Here is a 22752-nt window from a genome sequence, read left to right as displayed (position 1 = left end):
TCTTACTTCTGTGTCCTTAGTGAACCAAATTTTATTCTGTAACACTAAACTCTGGAAGAGCTTTTCTCAAGCAGCACAACATACGTGTGTGTAAGTGTATATATGTATATTTATGTGGCCATGTTCATCTCTATGAAGTCACTCCAGTTTATGGCTAAATACTCCACTGTATAGGTACCACAATTCATTTAACCACTCATCAGATGATGAATACTTGGACTGTTCCACTTTATGGCTATTATGAACAATGCTATCATGAAAATCAGGTACACGTTTTTGTGTGCACACATCATTCAATTCTCTGGTCTATATAACGAAGAGGGAATCTGCTGGGTCATATGGTAACTTTGTTTTAAGGTAAAAAACACAAATGCTACCATGTTTTTGTTAACCAATCTATAACTTACCATCTCAGGATGTAGAATTAAAAATCAAGAATCCATCTCTTATTTGGAAGTAGAGTTTGCTTTAATATAACAATTAATATACTTATGCAGTCTATTTTTCTAAATCACTTATGCCTCTGCCTTTATTGCTTAAATACTGTTCACTTCTAAAAGTTCTTCAAATAATTTTTTCTTTTTTTTTTTTTTTAAGATTTTATTTATTTGACAGAGATCACAAGTAGGCAGAGCGGCAGGCAGAGAGAGAGAGGAAGGGAAGCAGGCTCCCCGTTGAGCAGAGAGCCCAATGCGGGGTTCGATCCCAGGACTCTGAGATCATGATCCGAGCCGAAGGCAGAGGCTTTAACCCACTGAGCCACCCAGGCGCCCCTCAAATAATTTTTTCTTGACAATAAAAGTATTGTCTGGATTTAAAAAATTATCTAGGGGCACCTGGGTGGCTTAGTTGCTTGAGTATCTGCCTTCAGCTTAGGTCCTGGTCTCCCGGTCCTGGGATCTAGCCCTGCATTGGGCTTCCAGCTCAGCAAAGACTCCGCTTCTCACTCTCTCTCTCTCTCTCCCTCTTTGCCCCTCCCCACTGCTCATTCTCTCAGATGAATAAAACCTTTAAAAAAATGAAAAAATAAAAATAAGAATTATCCAATTGTAATTATTCTGCACTCACTAAAGCTTACTACAAAAACTGAATCTTTGTACATACATACTAGGTCTAGTGGAAAAAAACTATAAACAGGCAATATTATATTTGATTTCTTGAATTTAAATACGTTTGTACTCTGAGAAGCTTACCTTAACTCCTGCACTTCCATTAGGCATCTTCTGCAGTTCATAAGGAAGCCTGATCCTTTCCGTTTGCACAATGGGATCATCAAATGATCGCCCGTGAAGCTTTTTGAAGCCATGAATTGTATTTCTTACATTTGTGACTATCTGTTGGCAGTAAACACTTTTATTTATTGATATTTAATGAATGCAAAATCAACATTATGCTAATATTTAAGACCACCAAGTCTCCTTATCCTACACATTTAAGTTTAGAATAATACACAATCATTTGTCTGGCTTCCAGCTGACAGTAAAATTATACAATAAGAATGTATGCATCTTATATATTGCTCCACAAATTCTCTTCCTATCCTAGGAATGTAGACTCAAAATTAATGTTTTCAAAAAAGAAAGAACAAAAATGTAAAACTTTTCGAGTAATACAGTGAAAATCTATCTACAGCTCATCTGTTTGGTTTTCCTTACCTTTTGCTTTAGTGAATTAGTACGTTTGACTTCTCTTTCTTCCACTTTCTTTCCTAAGTTTTTATTGAAACACTCTTCCACATTGCCCCCTTTTTCTTTTCCTCTTAATATCTAGTTCTTTGTGAAACTTCCCATGTAGTGAGAATGAAATTTCTTACGGTTAAGAAGTGCTTCTAGGCTGGTAAATTTAAACTCCTTCCATGTAGCATGACGCAAAGATAAAGTGTCTGAATTTGCAAATGGCTTGTATTTTAGCAAATTAATTTTTTAACTAGAACATCTAGCTCAAACTATACACTAATATTGAGATCTAGTTACTGTCCTCTTAGTTAAAGTCAAACAGATCTTGCTCTTCAGTTACAAGTTACAAGATGAAAGCTACAGGGACGCTGAATTACCACATTGGCCTCTTTAGGAGGAGTAACTTTAGTTTGCATTCTTTATAGCGACTCTGTTATCTATGATACGCTTAGAAGATCACACAGAATATAAGATGTAAACTTTAGTGAAGAAGTCATTTTGGCACAAACTCAACATGTGTTAATGTACAATATGAAAGTGTAGAAGATAACATTTTCATATATAGGCCAATTAGAAGACAACCTTGAGGAAAGTCTTAAGCAAAAATTCCTAGATAATTGAGTCAATTATTCCCATAAAGTCAGGAGGGGAAAAAAGACCTATTAAAGTTATTTTATGACAAAAAGAAGACCCAGGTACACATTAAAATATAAGAAGTAATTGTTAAGGGCTTTTGGTTCAGGGAAATAAAGTCTGAGGAAAATGAACCTCTAACAAAAAACATTAAAAGTAAATGTTCTACTTATAAGCAATTTGGAAGCTTAGAAATATGAACACTTAAGCAGATTCCATGCAAAAGTAGCCACACTGGGTTACTCTGGAAATTAGTTCTTCCATATATCCCACCTTCTTTTACAAAGACATTGCTTACTTGTTGAAGTGTATATTCTAGACAGGATATCTCTTAGAAAAGTGACCATACAGGGGAAAAAGTGATGTTATACACCCTAACTTCACAACTAAATAAGACTTTTAAAAAAATAAAAGATAAGAAATATTTTACAACCCCAAAGCAAAATATATCTATTAAAATACAAAGATATTCGAGTCTGTCAAATTTCTCTCCTTCTCTTTTCTCACTAACAAAGTGGTAGCTTGGTTACCAAGATTCCAATAAATTCTTCCTGTAAGTCAAAACATCTACATTAACAATTTACCTGGCTCTTAGCTGCATTTCCAATGGCTCGAGTTCTTGATCCCAAAGATATACAGGCCCTAAACAAGGGAAAAACACAAAGTTTGTTCCCATGGTATGTTTATATTGATATGCCATTACTCTATCTCTTGTTATGAAAAAAATGAATTAAATGGATTAACATAATGATGTATATTCTTTTTTTTTTTTTTAAGATTTTATTTATTTATTTGACAGAGAGAGATCACAAGTAGATGGAGAGGCAGGCAGAGAGAGAGAGAGAGAGGGAAGCAGGCTCCCCGCTGAGCAGAGAGCCCGACGTGGGACTCGATCCCAGGACCCTGAGATCATGACCCGAGCCAAAGGCAGCGGCTTAACCCAATGAGCCACCCAGGCACCCTAATGATGTATATTCTAAAAATAGGTTAATGAACATCAGAATTTTGCATAGTTTTATTTCATAAGTAATAGAACAGTAGATAAAGTCAGAACATTAGAATTTTTAGAATAAATGTTGCTAATAGCTGGCAATGCTCTGTTGGCTCCCAAAATTGTTTAGTAGGTCTATGACCTACTAAAAAAATTAACTGTGTTTAGTAAGGCCAGGTTGCATGGATCTAAATCCAAGCTCTGTAATCTTGTACAAATTACTTAACCATTATTTGTCTCAGTTTCCCATCCAGAAGATAGTGCTGATAATACCTACTCACAGGTTTGTAAGAGGATTAAATGAGTGAATATGGGTAAATGGTTTGGACACCATGCTATTTTTTTTTATTACTGCATTTAGATATAAATCTGCTTATAAAAGCAATTATAGAGCAACATTTTCATCCAAGTATCATTTCGTGTTATAATTTAAGAAACTGTTTCCATGATTTTAGTTGTAACTAGAGGTACCATTCATTCAACCAATAACTAGGAGCACTATGTGTATACTAGCTACAATCACCGTTGTTGGAGAATTTATAGTCTACAGAAAAAAATCAACATATAGGACTATGAACATATGGACATGAATACTAGTGAAAAAGAATGGTCACTTCTATATGATAAAGCTTAGGAAAAGCAAGTGGAAGAGGTAATTTCTGAATTAAGATCTGAAAGAAGAGAAAAAATTTTAATATGTAAAATGTCCTTTGTCCAAAAGGACATTCTCAGTATGTAGGTATATACCTATTCTCAATACAATAATCAGAGTGATTCTCTTCAAGACTAGGGTCATGAATTTCAGCTGCTGAAACCCTCCAATGGCATCTTGTTTCACAAAGCAAAAGCTTAAGTCTCCTTAACAGCCAATAAAATCCTTCCTGGTCTGGTCCTGGGCTGCTCTACCCTGTAACTTCAATCTAGACACACCAGTCTCTGCTATTTCTAGAATAAGGTAAGCACACTCCTTCCTCAGGGCCTTTGTACATGCTATTCTCTATCTCTGGAACACTTCTAAATATACCCATCCACATGGCTTACAGTCACTTTTTTCATATCTCTGCTCAAATGTCAGTTAGTACCTTTTCTATCTTACATAAACATTTTCTGCTCCTTCCCAACATATAGATCTCCTACTGTTTACCTAATTTTATTTTCCTGCATAATGTATCACCATCTGATACAGTTTATTTACTGACTATCTCCATACCAGGGTATGAACTCCATGAGGGCAGATAGCATGTGCTCCATTCCTTTGATCTGCACTATCCAATATGGTAGCCACTAGCCAGACATGGCTAATAAGATTTAACCAAAATAAAAAAACTTAGTTCCTCAGCATTATTCACATTTCAAGTGCTCAACAGTCAACTTTCAAGGGCTTAACAGCCATATGCGACCAGTGAGTATAGAGAGAACAGATTATACAATACAACAGAAGAGATACACAGTAGAATAGAAAGTTCTACTTGATAGTACTGGCCTTGATCATTATCTGGTAATATAGTAAAAGTACTTATTGAATGAATAGAAAGATGGCTCCTAAGGGTAATGTTTATTTGGAGAGTAGGAAAAATACAACTTAGCTAGTTTCATTTTTATAATATTGGGGTCAGATTACACAGAGCCTCAAATGGCAAGTTATAAATTTGAAATTTATCTCAGTAGGTAAAGTGAATTAAAGGCTTCTGAATAAAGAACAATCGCTGCTTATACAGCAGATGAACTGGAGGAAAGATCCAAGAACAATGCCTTTCTTTTAGTAGGCTCCATACCCAGTGTGGAGCCTAACATGGGGCCTGAACTCAAAAACTAGAGATCAAGACCTGAGCTGAGATCAAGAGTCTTAAGAACATTGCTCTTTTTTTTTTTTTTAAAGATTTTTATTTATTTATTTGACAGACATATCACAAGTAGGCAGAGAGAGAGGGGGGAGAAAGCAGGCTCCCTGCTGAGCCTGATGTGGGGCTCGATCCCAGGACCCTGATATCATGACCTGAGCTGAAGGCAGAGGCTTTAATCCACTGAGCCACCCAGGTGCCCCCAAAACAGTGCTTTTTAAGGGTTGAACAGGATACTGTTACAATGGGAGCCACAGCATTTTCAAGGAGGGCAAGCAGTTAAATTCATCAGTTAACAGTTTTGGTTGAATAATTACTTTACGTCTGGCACTCAGTTACTAAAGATATAGCAAGGGGAAAAAGACATGGTTTTGGCTCTTTTGGAACTTATAGTGCTCACACAAATGAAAGTAAACTAGATGCTACAAGAGAGGGTGTACATGATGCTCGATGAGTAGATAATAGAATTGATCTAGAGGAGGAGTATCAGGAAAGGCTAACCCGAAGAAGCGATGAGATTTTAAAGAGTAAATGATGATGGGGGTGGAATTAAAAGATTTGGGAGAGATCATTTTGACCACTGTGTACTGATGGGAGGAAGGCTAGAAGTTATCAGTAATCTGTATCAGGATGATGCCAGCTGAGAGAGAGAGAGAAGGAATTAAGAGTTATTTAGGAGGTACAACTCAGAGGACTTAGTGACAGACTAGATCTTCACTGTCCAATATGGTAGCCACCAGCCATATGTGATGATTAAGCACATGAAATGTGGCAAGTAGGAATTGAGATGTATTCATTTTAAGTGTGAAACATAATCTGGACTTTGAAAATTTAATATTTAAAAAGAAATATAAAATACCTGATTTTAAAATATGGAAATAAGATTTTGGACATATTGAGCTAAATCAAAAATATCAAAATTAATTTCACCTGTTTCTTATCTTTTTGGTGTAACTACTAAAACATTTATGGATATTGCTAACATTTTTACTGAACAGAGCTGGAATATATAAGAGGAAGAAGCAAGTATCGTGACTAATATCTAGGTTTCCCATTTGCAGAAGAGAGTAGAGTGGTGTCATTTAATGAGACAGAAAACACTGTAAAATGGATGGGTTTGAGATGGACCATTGCAGTGCTCATTGGACATGCTGAGATTGAGATATGTTTGAGACACCCAAGTAGATCTCTTCCAAATAACTCCTTGATCAACATAGTCACTGCTAGAGTAGGTATTTGCATACCTAATATGGTTATTTATGTGGATGGCTGGCATTCTGTCCTAAAGTTCATCAGAGAAAATATGGATTTGCCTTCTTTTAGCTTACTTTATTATAATCTGTCCTTCTCTCTAGTCCATTATTTGGACACAGTTAAGAATACTTTTAATTTTTTAACACTAGGCAACCATCACTTGAGTATATAGAAAATCTTATTCTTTTTTTTTAAAATTTTTTATTATTTATTTATTTATTTGACAGAGAGAGATCACAAGTAGACAGAGAGGCAGGCAGAGAGAAAGAGAGAGAGAGGGAAGCAGGCTCCCTGCCGAGCAGAGAGCACGATGCGGGACTCGATCCCAGGACCCTGAGATCATGACCTGAGCCGAAGGCAGCGGCTTAACCCACTGAGCCACCCAGGCGCCCCGAAAATCTTATTCTTAAGATTGATTCTCAAGAAGTTAACTTTTCTTAGAGCACTGAAGCCAAATAATAGATTCAGCGATCTATTATTAAGTGCTAAATTCTTTGAAACATGCTGCACACACATATCACTTCACAGAGAAAGCTATATAGTTACATTATTCTCTGAAGTTAAAAGTAGACAACTTTTAAAGTTTAAACAATTTAGTGTTACAGCTTGGAAATACCTAGTTTCAATACACAGAAAACCTTCCTTACATAGCTAAAAAAGGGCTTAACACTCCTTCCTTGATTTTCTTTCAAAAAGATTCTGGAATCAAAATACCTAGCATCTCTCAAAACTTTTACCTGACTTTACTAACACAAGGAAACACATTATACCATACCTCCTCAGAGGCTGACATAAAAGTTTTAATAGAAAGGATATTCAATACTTTACCCAAATATATATTGTATAATCCATTTATATCATACTTTCTATACTTTATTTCAACTGCTATTTAGAAATTCCATCTTATACCTAAAAACAAATTTACAATGCATCTTAAATCTCTAATTTCTAATCTGATATTGCCACCACAGTGGTAATCCCAGATTCTCAGAAAATGCCACAAACTTCTAAACAAACAAAACTTCTAAATGTCCTATGTCACTTTTGGTAGATGAGGGGCATAAAAATCAAATGGTAAGTGTTAATTTAAGAAAGTTGTATTTTGCGGCGTCTGGGTGGCTCAGTGAAGCATCCAACTCTTGATTCTGGCTCAGGTCATAATCTCGGGGTTGTGAGATCAAGCACCACTTGGGCTCCACCCTCAGTGGAGAGTCTGCTTGAGATTCTCCCTCTCTACCTCTGACTACCTCCACAGGCATACTATCTCAAATAAATCTTTAAAAAACAAAACTGTATTTGTATTTTCCCTTAAAATTTAAGATTAATTTTCTTTCTCTCTCATAGAGCCTATTTTTATAAAGCCAATCATGATCAGGCTGGAGAAAACACATACTGCCAAAAGACTCTGAGATTTCTCACCTAAGAGGTCAGTACTCTTTAAATTTGTTCACTTTGTCAGTCTCCACGAAGGATTCAAAGCCTCTTGACTGTACCACTTTCATTTTAAAAATAACCCTATTTTAAAAATTGTCAGCTTTCCCTTGCCAGTTTCCATAAAATCAAAATTACTATTTATAGCCTCTTAATGTTGTCAAGTACATACTAAGAAAACAATGGCAGGATGAATAATGATATGAAAGGGCAATCAACTGATTTAAGTCAGGGGGTCATCTCCTGAGATTCCAGAAGCACTCCCCCCATTCCTCACCCCGAGAGTGTCAACCAAAAATGTACCTTCAGATATTGTCAAATGTGCCCTAAGGCGCAAAATTTCCACCTGAGACCACTGTCTTATAGCATCATTTTCCAAATAATGTCCTATGGAATATAATTCTTTGGAGATTCAAATAAGTTGGGAAAAACATTCGGCTTTGGGAGTGTTTCAATGCCTATAAAGCGGATTTGAGAAGCTCTGCAGTAAAGAAAACATATGGTTATTTTTCAAGGTTAACTATCTCGAAAAAATTGCCCCAGAAGGAAGTGGGGGAGGAATGTTCTCCAAAAGACTTCTGATTGCCATTTGCTTTCTAGCTTGCCACGTAGAAAAATAACCAATTTTTTTTTTTTTAAAGATCTGAGAGAGGGGGAGAGAGCACAAGCATGTATGCCTACGCACGGAGGGGTGGGGCAGAGAGGGAATCCTCAAGCAGACTCCCAGCTGAGAGTGGAGTTGACTGGGGCAGGGGTATTCTGTCCCAGGACCCTGAGGTCATGACCTAAGCTAAAATCAAGAGTTGGCCACTTAACCTACTGACCCACCCAGGTGTCCCCAAAAGAAAGACATCTTTTAGGCATACATGATTTTAGTAATAACAAAAACTTTCCGGTCCTTCAGTATGGACAATGGATAAAACTTTTTAACATATAAAAAATAAAAATTTCTTTTATGAGTTTCAAAATGCTTTTAATAAATGTGCCTAATTCATAAACAAACTGGTTCACAACTTGAAGCTATTAACAGAAATCACACACAGTTGAACCCTGAACAGTGAGGGAGTTAGGGGTGCTGAATCCCTATACAGTAGAAAATCCATGTATAGGGGCGCCTGGGTGGCTCAGTGGGTTAAGCCTCTGCCTTCAGCTCAGGTCATGGTCTCAGAGTCCTGGGATCGAGTCCCGTGTCAGGCTCTCTGTTCAGCAGGGAGCCTGCTTCACCCTCTCTCTGCCTGCTTCTCTACCTACTTGTGATCTCTCTCTGTCAAATAAATAAAACAAAAACAAAAACAAAAACAAAAACAAAAAAAAAAGAAAATCCATGTATAATTTTTAACTCACACACAACTACTAATAGTCTACTGCTGACCAGAAGCCTTAATGGTAACAGTTAACACATATTTTGTGTTGTATTATACACTGTGTTCTTATATTAAGCTAGAGAAAAAGAAACATTAAGAAAATTATAAGAGAAAATATATTCACAGTAGTGTACTGTATTTATCAAAACAAAACAAAAAGTCTACCTATAAACAGACCTCCACAGTTCAAACCCATATTGTTCAAGGGTCAACTATAATTACATAGACATACTTTATAAAAGCTGATTAGTTACATTAAATTAGATGTATTTAACTATTAGATACATTATTTTAAAAGCTGATTATCTTAAAATCCAAAGGTCAAATTCCAATAGCAATGTGCCATAATTTTAAAGCTCTTTTGATTATGACTGACTAGATAAGGGGTTTGCAAATTACTATTTGCCACCTATTTTTGTAAATAAAGCTTTATTGGAACACAGCTATGCTGATTAATTTGTATTGTAGTGACTATATACGAAAGACTACCATAGCATGCTAAATACCTTAAACTCACAATAGTATGTCATTTGTACTTATAGTTCCTTGCCTTTTAGAAACTTTTCAGAATTCCTCATCCACAAATTCAAGGCAATAAAGATTTTACCATAGAAAATATTCACACTAAAAGATTTTATAGTCCTAGCTTTGGCCTTGCTAATGTGTGAGCCATCTGTCTTTACATTCTACTTAGCACAATTAAAAATACAAACAAAAAAAAAAACAAAGATACTCACTGAATTTTTGTTTTTGTCGATGGCAAAATAATAATTTGAAACATTCACTAATAGTGCACTTATCAATGGATGTACAGCCATTTATTTTTTATTTTTTTAAAGATTTTATTTATCTGACAGAGATCACAAACAGGCAGAGAGGCAGGCAGAGAGAGAGAGAAGGGAAGCAAGTTCCCCGCCAACAGAGAGCCTGACTCGGGGCTCGATCCCAGGATCCTGAGATCATGACCTGAGCTGAAGGCAGAGGCTTTAACCCACTGAGCCACCCAGGCACCCCGTACAGCCATTTAAATAAACAAGGTAAATTAGGTCAGAATGGCTAAAATCAACAAATCAACCAAGAGGTGCTGGCAAGGATGTGGAAAGGGGGAACCTTCCTGCACTGCTGGTGGGAATGCAAACTGGTGCAGCCATAGTGGAAAACAGTAGAGAGGTTCCTCTAAAAGTTAAAAATAGAACTACCCTATGATCCAGCAATTGCACTACAAGGTATTTACCCAAAGGAGCTTGAGAGTATTATGCTAAGTGAAGTAAGTCAGAGGAAGATAAGTACTGTATGATTTCACTCAGATGTGTAATTTAAGAAACAAAACAAACCAGCATAGGCTAAAAAAAAGAGAGGCACACCAAGAAACAGATTCTGAATTACAGAGAACTGATGGTTACCAGAGGTGAGGTGGGTGGGGGGATGGGTGAAACAGGTGATGGGGATTAAGGAATGCACTTGTGATGAGCACTGAGTGCTGTATGAAAGTGCTGAATCACTAAATTGTACACCTGAAATTAATATTTCACTGTGTTAACTGAAATTTTAAAACTTAAAAAAAAAAATTAAAAATGAGGTAAATTAGAACTATACACACGAGTTTTAGATGTTCAAAATGTATTTTGAGAAAAAGTTGCAAAATACATACCATGTAATTCTACTTTCATTAAAAAACGCACAGAAAAACATACCAGTTATATACACATACACTTGTATAAAACTAAAAGCATACATACTAAAGTTTATTAGGTGGCTGGGAAGGGCTGGAGATTTACTTTCTCGGATGTATTTAAAATATTTTAAATCAAAGTTAACATAAGCTCATAGTAAGATATACAAAGCCAATTCATATGATACAAAGAATATTTAAATGTTAAAGCCTCCCCTTCCCCCCACCTCCCCAACAGCTATCACCAAGAAAAGTTCTCCTCCTACCCAACTATAGCTACTATTAACTTCTGGAGTTTGGCATTTCCTATGTATAAAAATGTTTATTTTTAATAACCCAAAGTAAGTGATTTCTATCTGTATGCACTGAAGAGGACAGCTAAAAGTAAGGTAAAAACAGTATATTCCCATATTTCCAAATTATTCATGCACTGGTAAAGAAACAGAGAAAAATGAGGACAGGAAACCAGAGAACTGAAAATTCAGTCTGATCATACAGAATTTTGAAAAATACACCTAACAAAAATGTCTTGAAATACTTTCATTTTAAAAAACTCCATTTTCCTTATTGTAAATTATGTTCATAAAAATTCAAAACCTTACACGTTATGTGGTAAAAGCACATCCTCCATAATTCTACCCACAAGAAATATGCAGTTTGTAGTTTACAATCTTCCACACTGCTTTCCTCCATATACTTATAACCTATTGTGTTGCTATGCATTTTAATGAATTTGTTAAACAAAATAAGATTTTTTACATGTTCTTAAAATAACTTAAAAGCATTTTAAAACAGTTCTTAGAAACTAGTCAAAACCAGGTGAATTTATTGATACTAGAGCAAAGATGCTTCTCAGACAGATAATTTGTTCCTTTGATTGTTGTGTCCCCATTAACCTAATATGGATATACCATCCTTATACCAATGGATAATGGAAGGACTTTGGGGTTCTGGGGGTAAAAGAGGCCTGAAACTGAATCAGTTTCATCGCTTACAAGTTCGTGGCCAAAACAGTTAAGTTTGCTTTAGGGTTATGCAAAAAGCTAGTATTACCAAACTCACAGAATTGATATAATGCATATGACAATAGAAGCACAACACTTGTCACATACCAATCACTATTATCAACAAAAGTTTTATTTTAGCTGATCACATGCCTTAGTCTAATATTGAATGAAGGTTCTTGGCTACAGTTTTCTTTTCCCATGAAACTAATCACTTTGATATAATTAAGTCTGGGATGGAAATTCCAATCCCCCACATCTATGCTTAATTGAATACAAACATCCCAAAATGTGCATATTCAGTTATTCTACTTCTAAGAATTAATTTGAAAGAATTATAAGGGTCAAAAATTCAGTCACAAAGATAGTTATTGCAGTATGGCTTATAAAAAAATATATAAACAACTTCACTGTCCAAAAAGGGATGGAATTAAAGAAAGGATTATACAAAAACACTGAAACTAATGCTATAGAAGTATGTATTACATAAAAGTTACCAAACAGGATATAAGTGCAAAAAGTATAATCGATCCTTGAAACACAGAGAAAACCATCTGGAAGTTTTATTTCTGGGCGGAGAAATTAAATTTTTCCTTTAATCTTTTAATGTGTCTACCTCTCTACAATGAACATGTACTATTTGTGAAACAATTGCTTTAAATAAGAAAATGTTCTGAAATTAATTTTCCCCTTCAACTTATGCATGTTAATTTCCTTCCCCCTCTTCAATTTATGCATGGGAGAAGAGCAGCCAGTAGGCCCTCCAACTTTACACAAGGCCAAAACTTAAGCAATTATCTTTTCCATTAAACTGCCCTTGGTTGGGGCACCTGGGTGGCTCAGTTGGTTGAGCAACTGCCTTCGGCTCAGGTCATGGTCCTGGAGTCCTGGGATCGAGTCCCGCATCGGAATCCCTGCTTGGCAGGGAGTCTGAGTTTCCCGCTGATCTCTCTCCTCTCATGCTTGCTCGCTCTCTCTCTCTCAAATAAATAAATAAAATCATTAAAAAAATTTTTTTTATTAAAAAAAAAAACAAAAACAAAAAACTGTCCTTGGTTTATTCACCAGACCTTCCCATGTATAATTATGTTAAAGAATGAAAAAAATGTTAAAAAGCATAAATGCCAAAACGAACTAAATGGAACATTTCCTTCTTCTTTCCACAAGGTCCTTTTGTAATGTATTTGGAAACATCTATGTCTTATTACCTTGGTGTCAGTGACTGGAACAGGGGAAAAAAGTTTTTGAAAGCTAGTTTATATCATTAAATACTGTGATATATTAGAAAATATACAGGTTCTCCAATAGTTATGCTTTTTGCAAGATAACATATTCAATAAACAAAGGTCCAGGGACCTGGAAAAGATATGTTTTCACTCAATAATTTAAGTTCCACAGAGTAAATATAGTGTAAGAATAGACTACAGTGAAGTATTAGTTCAGTAACAATAAAAGATCCTGAGGTACACAGTACACAGCCATGAAAAGAGGGGCAGGGTTGCTAACACAAGCTAAGAATACTTCCACCTTAGTAATTTTCTAGTTTGGACTAGGTTCACTAAATCTAGGTATTAGTGACTCTTACACACAGATCAGAAATATATTAGATCTCAGCCATGTAGAATTAGCCAATGTTAGTGTCTAAGAAACATGAAAATGAGCAGTCTAATTTTTAAAGAATTAAGTCTGGCCTGGTTCTTTAAAGAGTCAATGGACTCGCTAATAAGACTTCTGAGCCGGAAATGCAGCATCTGTCTTACAGTTCTGGTTTGTGATCTTTTAGGATAAGACTTTAACGATTAGAGGAATATCCATGCTACCCCTCACTTTTTCTCCATGGTCTTAAGTCCCTGAGGCCAGAGACTGCCCCCCATTAACCTCTACTCTGTTGAAAGAGGACAATGGAATTTACTGCTTCTTTTCTGGCAGCCTCTATCTGTTGTGGCTTAAAACAAGATCTTGCAGACATAAAGTCATGAAACAGTTCACAATTTCTGCTTAAGCCTCTCATTGTGCATAAAGGCTGGAAAAAGACATAAAAGGAAGCAAAAGTTGTAACAGTACTATGAGGATTAACTGATCTACGCTCATACCTGAGAATTTAAACATGTAAAATTTCAACAGAATATGATGTATATATCTAGAAAAAAGTGATATAAAACCTTCCAGAATATTCTTTGAAAGAAACCAAAGCACAGACTGCTTCAAGTCAGCTACTCTTCAACATCTTGACATATTTTTAAATTATTCATACAATCATAGTAATTTTATCATTTAGCTTAAGAGGGATCTTAAAATTAGTCTCATATTTACATATTTCGGGTCATCTTAAAGCATCAAATCAAGATGTTTAGTTACTTTTCCACAGAAAGGAAGACATGAACAGTTGGTTTGTTCACAAAATTACCAGTAACAGGAACTGACAATAAAAGGCTAATTTTTCATAGACATGTCTTAATTACTCTTTGTCTAATTATTCTTTGCCAACAAACATTCGCAAACCAGAGAAACAATGGAACGTGTAGAAACATGTTTCCGTGACATAACGCCACTCCTAAATCTTTCATTAAGTGTTCATAAACGAATCACTCTACGATCCTGTTTATACAGGACACCCGCCTCTGATTCTTCTATAATTCACTCTGTAGAAATTCGCTTTGGATAGGTTCTGGCTGCATCGCTTTCCATTCATGGACATACATTACCAATACAATTCAGGAGGCCAACAACTCCCATCCCGGATTCCCTATTAATGAATCATCAATATACGCCACTGGAAACCAGTCCAATTCCCACGAATTTTCAAGGACACGGGGTAAAACCCCGAACACCTCAACAACTTAGCAAAAAAAGGGGGGGGGGCGGGCTTTCTGGGCCAGATGAACCTGCAACTCATCTTCTGATGTGTGCAGCCTAAGCTTTCTTTTTCTTACTTTTCTGAAAAGCCGTCACGCAGAGAGATGGGGAAAGGAGGAAGGGCAGAATGAAGAATTCTTTGCTCAGCTAATGGGAGATACGCGCCCGCGGCCGGTAATCCCCAGCAAGCCCCGCTAGAGGTAACCAGACATCTTTTCATAGATTTGTTCAGGATATCGAGGAGGTTCTGCACCACCCCACCCCACTCCCCCGGAAAACTAAAGCAGGCCCGCTGGGGAACAGAGGCAGGGTGGGGATGTGGGCGTGAGAGGGTACAGAAAGGAGATGCGCCAACTATTAGAGTGAAGTCCCTTGTCCTTTAAGGAAAAGCAGCTTTGCAGTGCGATGAAGTCCGACTCCCACCTGGGCCCGCCAACCAGCGGTCTCCAGGGATTGCAGTTGATGGACTGCACCTGTCATCACAAGGTTCGGCGCGCAGCAGCAGCAGCCAGCAGGCGGGACCCATGCAGGGTCGGGAGGAAACGTTTGTTAGGGTCGGGAGGAAACGTTTGTTAGGATCGGGGTTACGATCAAGCCAAGGCACTTACGGGGTACACCTGTCGCTGTACTCATTGGCGATGGTCTCGATGCCGCCACTCCTTGCTACAGCGATGTAGCAGTTGAGAAAGCCGAGGTCAATGCCAACCACAGACATCCCGCCGCCGAATCGTCGGGGAGCTGGTGCTGAAGCCTCCCGTGTGGGAACAGCGTCCTTTTCTGAGCTGTTGCTCCAAGAATTGGGAGTCCTACGAGAAGCAGAGGAGAAATGACCCGAAGTCGCTACGCGTTAAATCTAGGGCAGCGCGTCCGGGACCAGAGGAGGAGAGAGGCCTCCCTCGCCGCAGGCTCCGCCGCCTCGGTCTCTCTTCACTGCGGTTCGACCGCCTCCAACCGGCAGTTACAGAGGTCTGCGCCTGCGCGTTCGGCCGCCGGGGAGGTGCGCGAGCGGCCGCTCTGCACCCGAGGCTGCTCCTCGCCTCCACTTCGGCCGCTTCCGTCAGTACTCGGGCAACGGCTGCCCGAGAAGCCGAGGGTTCGAGAAAGATCTGGAAAATGGAGGCGGCCGAGCCAGCCTAGGGTGGGAGGGAGAAGGCGGAGCGGGGAGGATCAGGGAGGAGAGGACGCAAAGCAAAGGGAGTTTGCTCGCCATCGCGCGGCCGCTCGGAGAGCTGCGACTGGGTTAGGTGAGAGGCAGCCGGCCGACCCCGCGCGTTGCCAGAGTGTTTTGAAGCACCGCTTTTGGGTTGTTTGTGGCAACCACAGGCACGCCTTTTACAGCTGGATACAGCCTAGGCTTGCTCGAAGTGGGACGCGCAGGCCGGCAAAGGCTGGCCTGCACCGCCTCTCTTTCCCGACGAAGTGCCCCCCGCAGCCAGGGAACCCACCGGCCGGCCTCGCCGCCCCGAGGGGCCCATGTGCTGGCAGCCGGAGCGCTCGAAGTCTGACCGCGAGGTCCTGCCGCCCGCCCGCCCGCCGCGCCCAGCTCTGTGAGGTGGCGCCCATTGTGCCGCATGGCGGCAGCCTCGCCTCTTCTGCAGGGGCGCCGCCGCTCGCAGGGAAAGGAGTCCTTTTCATTTCAGTTCCCGCAGTTTCTTGTGTGAAAGCCCCTGAACAAATTTTAGGGGTTTGTTTTTCCTTATCAGGGCCTGAAATGGCAAAAACCAAACTTCTACCAGGAAACAAGAGCACACTAACAACTTGACCTTCCTGTAACTTCCTTTAAACCATTATAAAGATGCAGTCTCCACTAACCCTTAACCTCTGAAAACCAGTTTCACAGAAAGCTGACCTTAAAATAAGTCTGACACTGTGATACCAGGCAAGACAGTGCATTGCCTCCAGACTCTGCCCTTTGGTCCGTAGAAAAGGAGCCTAGTGTCGCCCCGCTGTCTGCCTTCATTTGATCTGCATCATTGTCTAGCCGAAATTTAATCAAATTATAGTTTACACTTACAAAGTTTGGCTGTCTTGTTTCTCCTCGTTCACTTCCTGTGTTTCCTGTTCCTTCTCACCCAATTCTTTATGTGTTCCGTGTTTCCTATTTGTTTCCGTCTTGAAATTGATTTTTTTACTACTCTCATCGTTCCTACTTGTTCTCTTCTTTAAAAAACTTAGACTTTTTACTACTATCAATGCAGTAACAGCAGCAGCAGCAAGTGTGGCTACAGCTCCTGCAGCTGTTGCTATGAGTAACATGAAATCCATTTTCAAGGGTAATACTAAGGAGACTGGAATGTATGGTATTGTTTTGACTCCAGTCTTTCTATATTAAAGAATCCCATCTCTCTCCCGTGTCAGGAGCACACAGGAAGACAGGAAGCTCCTGACTGACGCTGGCCGGTCCTCTTGGATGTGGCTAGACTGGGTGGGGGGGCCTCCCAGCAGGCAGTGCGTGAGCAGAGCAGGGATTGGGTACTGCCACCCCCAACAGAACCCTGGGCCCCCAGTCCTACTGGGCATCTCATGGCCTCTCGCTTTCCTCCCCAGATGCCTCTTCAGCTAGCATCCTTTTGAACCCGCCACCATCTAGATTTTTTCCAGAATTATCCTGAAACTCTCCTACGACCATTTATTTATCCATGCTTTCTGTCTGTAGAATTTGAGGGCATGAGGATGATTCATCTGTTAAAGAACACTTAAAACATTAGAGTAAAAAGAAACGGTTGAGGTTAGGAGCAAGGGGATATCACCACATTCTTTACATAACTGGGGAGGAAATCACAGAATCTAGTGGCTAAAAGCATGACAAGCTTTGGGGTCACATAGACCTGGGTTGTAGTCCCAGGCTCACTTAACAGTATTAGGACCTTTGCCAAATTACCTAATTCACCAAGTCCTAGGTTCAAAATCTGTTAAAATGATGACAAATAAACCTACTATGCTCTTTTTATGATTAAATAATGTAAGTGTAACAATAGTGCCTTGCTGGCACTGAAAATGCAAAAAAAAAAATGGTAGTTATGACTGTCGCTAGAATATGGGAATTATACTGCTTTATTTACACTGAACCATGTATACAGCAGCCATGCTGTACTCTCATAAATTCTAACATTTGTAGAGTTTCTTTAATTTCCTGTGTATAGAAACACAGGAAACAACTATTTTTTTCTTCATTTTTAATCCTTCTTGTTTTTTCTTATGTTGCCTAAACTCTCTGATGTTGAATATGAGCAGTAATGATGAGCATCTTTGTCTTGTGACTAATGTTAAGTACTTGTACTTATGATGAAAAAAATTAAAATTATCCTCTTTTCCTAGTTGCTAAGTTTTTCTCATCTGTGGACATTGAAACAACAAATGTTATTTATCTATTGGTATGACATTTTTCTTCTCCCTTAATTTGTTAATGTGGTGAATATTAATACATTTTTCTAATATCCTTGTGTTCCTGGGACAAACCAGTTAGACCATGACATTCTGATTATTTTTAGACATATTGGATTTGGGTTATGATTATTTTATTTAGAATGTTTACATTTATAAGTAAGATTAAGTTTTCCTTTCTTTACTCATCTTGTGGATATCAGGATTATATTAGCCTCATAGAACTTGAGAGGTTTCCTCTCTTTTTTCTTTTCTCTGGCAAAGTTTTGGTAAAATAAGGCTGTAAACATCTTGACCTGGAATTTAGGAGATTTATGGCCACCGGTTAAGTTTCTTTAGTGGTAGTCTATGTTTTCTATTATTTCTTGAATCAATATTTATATTTTTATTGATAATTTACTATTTCATCTAAGTTTTCACATTTGTTGGCATAAAGTTGATTATTCACTTGTGAGTTTTGAAACTTTCTTCTGTAGTTATATATCCACTTTTTCATTCTTTTTTTTTTAAAGATTTTATTTATTTATTTGACAGAGAGAGATCACAAGTAGATGGAGAGGCAGGCAGAGAGAGAGAGAGAGAGAGGGAAGCAGGCACCCTGCTGAGCAGAGAGCCCGATGCGGGACTCGATCCCAGGACCCTGAGATCATGACCTGAGCCGAAGGCAGCGGCTTAATCCACTGAGCCACCCAGGCGCCCCACACTTTTTCATTCTTAATATTGTTTATTTGAATCTTTTCTTCTTGGTTCTTTTTTCTGCTCTTTCGTCTTTCATCTGCTCTTTATTATCTCCTTCTATATTTTTTAAGTTTACTTTGTTTTTTTCCGATGTCATGAGTTTAACACTTACAGCATTAGTTTTCAGTCCTTCTTGTTTTCTAATAGGTATATTTGTAGCCATAAATTTCCTTCTGGATACCACTTTGGCTGAATCTCTATCTGAATTTTCGAACAACTGAGAAGAGTAGGCAATGGAGATTAAAAAAAAATCAATATTATTACTGATAAAACTGGTATTACAGAAATGCATGTGTCTTATAGGCTTATAATTACTGTACCCCAGAATTAAGCAGACTTACCTAGTTATAATAAAACACAAAGCTCCACACTGAGGCCTGTCCCTGAAAAAATCCAAGACAGAATGGATCAGAATGTATGTAGGCGCTCAAGAGAAGTGAGAACGAGGCTTAATTATTCCCAAACTCATCAAGTTAAGTCACTTTCCCCACCAAAAAGTGTTTTAGCCAGTGCTTATTTAGGTTTGCCAATTTGTCCTTTGCTTACTGCATCCCATTCCTTCCTTCTGGGTTTTTTATTTCGGTAATTTTTTAAAAGATAATATTCATTTATTTGAGAGAGAAAGAGAGAGTGAGAGAGAGAAAGAACACAGGGAGAGGGATAAGCAGGCTCCCCACTGAGCAGGGTGCCGAATGTGGGATGAAATCCCAGGATCCCGGGATCATACCCCAAACAGAAGGTAGACTCCCAACCAGCTGAGCCACCCAGGTACCTCTCACTAATTATTTAAATAAAGTCCTCTAAGTGAACTGGTTTGTTGTTCTCTGAAAAGAAAAAATTTCTTTTCCCTAATTTTTGAATAATAATTTAGCCATGTGTAGAATTCTTGATAGTTAGTTACTTTCCCGAAACAGTTAACAAAACCAAAAGACAACTGACAGAATGGGAGAAGATATTTGCAAACGACATATCAGATAAAGGGCTAGTATCCAAAATCTATAAAGAACTTAGCAAACTCAATACCCAAAGAACAAATAATTCAATCAAGAAATGGGCAGAGGACATGAACAGACATTTCTGCTAAGAAGACATCCAGATGGCCAACAGACACATGAAAAAGTGCTCCACGTCACTCGGCATCAGGGGAATACAAATCAAAACCACAATGAGATACCACCTCTCACCAGTCACAGTGGCTAAAATTAACAAGTCAGGAAATGACAGATGCTGGTGAGGATGCGGAGAAAGGGGAACCCTCCTACACCGTTAGTGGGAATGCAAGCTGGTGCAACCACTCTGGAAAACAGCGTGGAGGTTCCTCAAAGAGTTGACAATAGAGCTACCCTATGACCCAGCAATTGCACTACTAGGTATTTACCCTAAAGATACAAAGTAGTGATCCGAAGGGGCACGTGCACCCCAATGTTTATAGCAGCAATGTCCACAATAGCCAAATTATGGAAAGAACCTAGATGTCCATCAACAGATGAATGGATAAAGAAGATGTGGTATATATATACAAAGAAATACTATGCAGCCATCAAAATAAATGAAATCTTGCCATTTGCGATGACATGGATGGAACTAGAGGGTATTATGCTTAGTGAAATAAGTCAATCAGAGAAAGATAATTATCATATAATCTCTTTGATATGAGGAAGTTGAGAGGCAACGTGGGAGGTTTGGGAGGTAGGAAAAGAATAAATGAAACAAGATGGGATCAGGAGGGAGACAAACTATAAGACATTCAATCTCATAAAACAAACTGAGGGTTGCTGGGGGGGTTAGGGGGGTAGGGAGAGGCTGGTGGGGTTATGGACATTGGGGAAAGTATGTGCTATGGTGAATGCTGTAAGGTGTGTAAACCTGGCGATTCACAGACCTATACCACTGGCACTAATAATACATTATATGTGAATAAAAAAATAAAAAATTATAGGGGGTGCCTGGGTGGCTCAGTGGGTTAAAGCCTCTGCCTTCAGCTCGGGTCATGATCCCAGGGTCCTCGGATCGAGCCCTGCATTGGGCTCTCTGCTCAGCAGAGAAGCTCTGCTTCCTCCTCTCTCTCTTTCTGCCTGCCTCTCTGCCTACTTGTGATCTCTGTCAAACAAATAAATAAAATCTTAAAAAAAACCGTAAAAAAATAAAAATAAAAAATTATAAAAAAAATTAGTTACCTTCCCTTATCTTTGGGCTTCCATTACTATTGAGACTAAATATTGTTCCTTTGAAAGTCATGAGTTTGTCTTTCTTTTTTCTTTGATATTTTGTAGCCTAATTATGTTGTGTCTAGGTGTGGATTTCTAAAAATTTATTCTGAGATTTTTGTTAACCTGAGGATGAATGGTTTTTTGTTTTTGGTTTTTGGTTTTTGGGAGGGTTGGTACTGCAGAAGTCTCAGATATTCCTTTGATTATTGCTTCTCACCCCTTCTTTTCAGTTTCTTTTGGATCTCCTGTTAGAATATATAGGTCTCTTTATTCTAACCTCTGTGATTCTTAGCCTCTTTTTGTTATCTATTTTTAATTTCAAGCACTCTGCTATTTTTAGATGTTTATTTTCAAACTTGTCTGTTCTTTCATACTGTACTGTCTTATTTCTCCTCCTTTAAAAAGATCTATTGTTTTAAATGTCCTAATTTTATAGTCTCTTATCACCTTTTTAGTTCTTGAGGGCTAATTCTGATTGTCTTATCTACCAACTCTGCCACAATGTACTTTCTCACTTCCTCATAAGATTTAAATATTTGGCCATAAATTCATCTTCACTAAGGCAACTTTTACTGTAGGGTTTTTGTGTACCCTGGGTCATAGAAGTATCCCAGAGATGTTTTGTATTTGTCAGAACCCTGAGGAGTCTTACTGGTCCTAGATCAGTTTTAATTTCTCAGTTTGGAGTTCATATACCATGCATATAGTGCTTATGTGTATATACGGTTGACCCTTGAACATGGATTTGAACTGCACAGGTCCACTTTTATCTGGATTTTTTAATTAACTACAGTACAGTACTATAAGTGAATTTTCTGTTCCTTATGATTTTCTCAGTACTTTTTTTTCCTCTAGCTTTATTGTAAGATTACAGCATATAATACGAAAAGTGTGTTATCGGTAATGATTCTAGTCAACAGCAGGCTATTAAGTTTTTGGGAAATCAAAAATTATATATGGATTTTTAACTATGCAGGGTCTTGGCCCCACTAGCTCCCATGTTTGTTCAAGGGTCAACTCTACTGTGTCCTGGCGGAAGCCTAGTTGTTTTGATTTCTCATAGATGACTTTTTCCCTATTCACTGCTTTGATATGGTTGTCAATCCACTTGTCTACTATGGTTTGGTACCTATTTTTCTAGTCTCTCTTCTTAAAATAAAAAGAGTCTCTCACTCATGTATGGAATTTAAGAAACAAAACAGATGAACATAGGGGGGATAAACAGAGAAGTAAACCATTAAAAAGACTCCTTAAAATGGAGAAAAAAACAGGATTGCTGGAGGGGAGGTGGGAAGAGGGATAGGTTAAATAAGTGATGGGTATTAAGGAGGGCACTTGTGATAAGTACTGGCTGTTATACGTAAGTGATGAATCCCTAAATTCTACTCTTGAAACTAATATTACATTATATTTTAACTAACTAGAATTTAAATAAAATTGAAATAAACAAAAAAGAAAGCATATGGGAATAGCCATATGCTTAACTCTTAAAAAATTTTTTTAAAAGGGACACCTGGGTGGCTCAGTCATTAACCGTCTGCCTTTGACTCAGATCATGATACCAGGGTCCTGGGATCAAGCCCTGCATAGGGCTGGGCTCCCTGCTCAGTGGGAAGCCTGCTTCTCCCTCTCCCACTCTCTCTGGTTGTGTTCCCTCTCTTGCTATGTCTCTGTCAAATAAATAAATAAAATCTTAAA

At 38.3% G+C, this 22752-nt stretch overlaps 1 protein-coding gene across 2 annotated transcripts in view; it reads right to left on the bottom strand.

The window, feature by feature from the left end:
- HSPA4L (heat shock protein family A (Hsp70) member 4 like) overlaps positions 1-17124 on the bottom strand; it is a 53170-nt gene extending 36046 nt beyond the window's left edge. Inside the window, exons 1-4 of one of the 2 annotated variants that reach the window (XM_047718399.1) lie at positions 16737-17124; positions 15331-15528; positions 2894-2951; positions 1194-1334 (exon numbers count right to left, since the gene is read on the bottom strand). In XM_047718399.1, the coding sequence (XP_047574355.1) occupies positions 1194-1334; positions 2894-2951; positions 15331-15528; positions 16737-16987 (648 nt within the window). In that variant the 5' untranslated portion in view covers positions 16988-17124. Of the gene's footprint in view, positions 1-1193; positions 1335-2893; positions 2952-15330; positions 15529-16167; positions 16269-16736 lie in introns of those variants that run through there. The other variant, XM_047718400.1, reaches the window with a different exon arrangement.
- Positions 17125-22752: the final 5628 nt, after the last annotated feature.

The sequence above is a fragment of the Lutra lutra genome, chromosome 2 (assembly GCF_902655055.1).
Source record: "Lutra lutra chromosome 2, mLutLut1.2, whole genome shotgun sequence".
Taxonomy (NCBI): Eukaryota; Metazoa; Chordata; class Mammalia; order Carnivora; family Mustelidae; genus Lutra; species Lutra lutra.
Note: the sequence above shows the minus strand (reverse complement) of the source record. Positions and strands in the feature narration are given on the sequence as shown.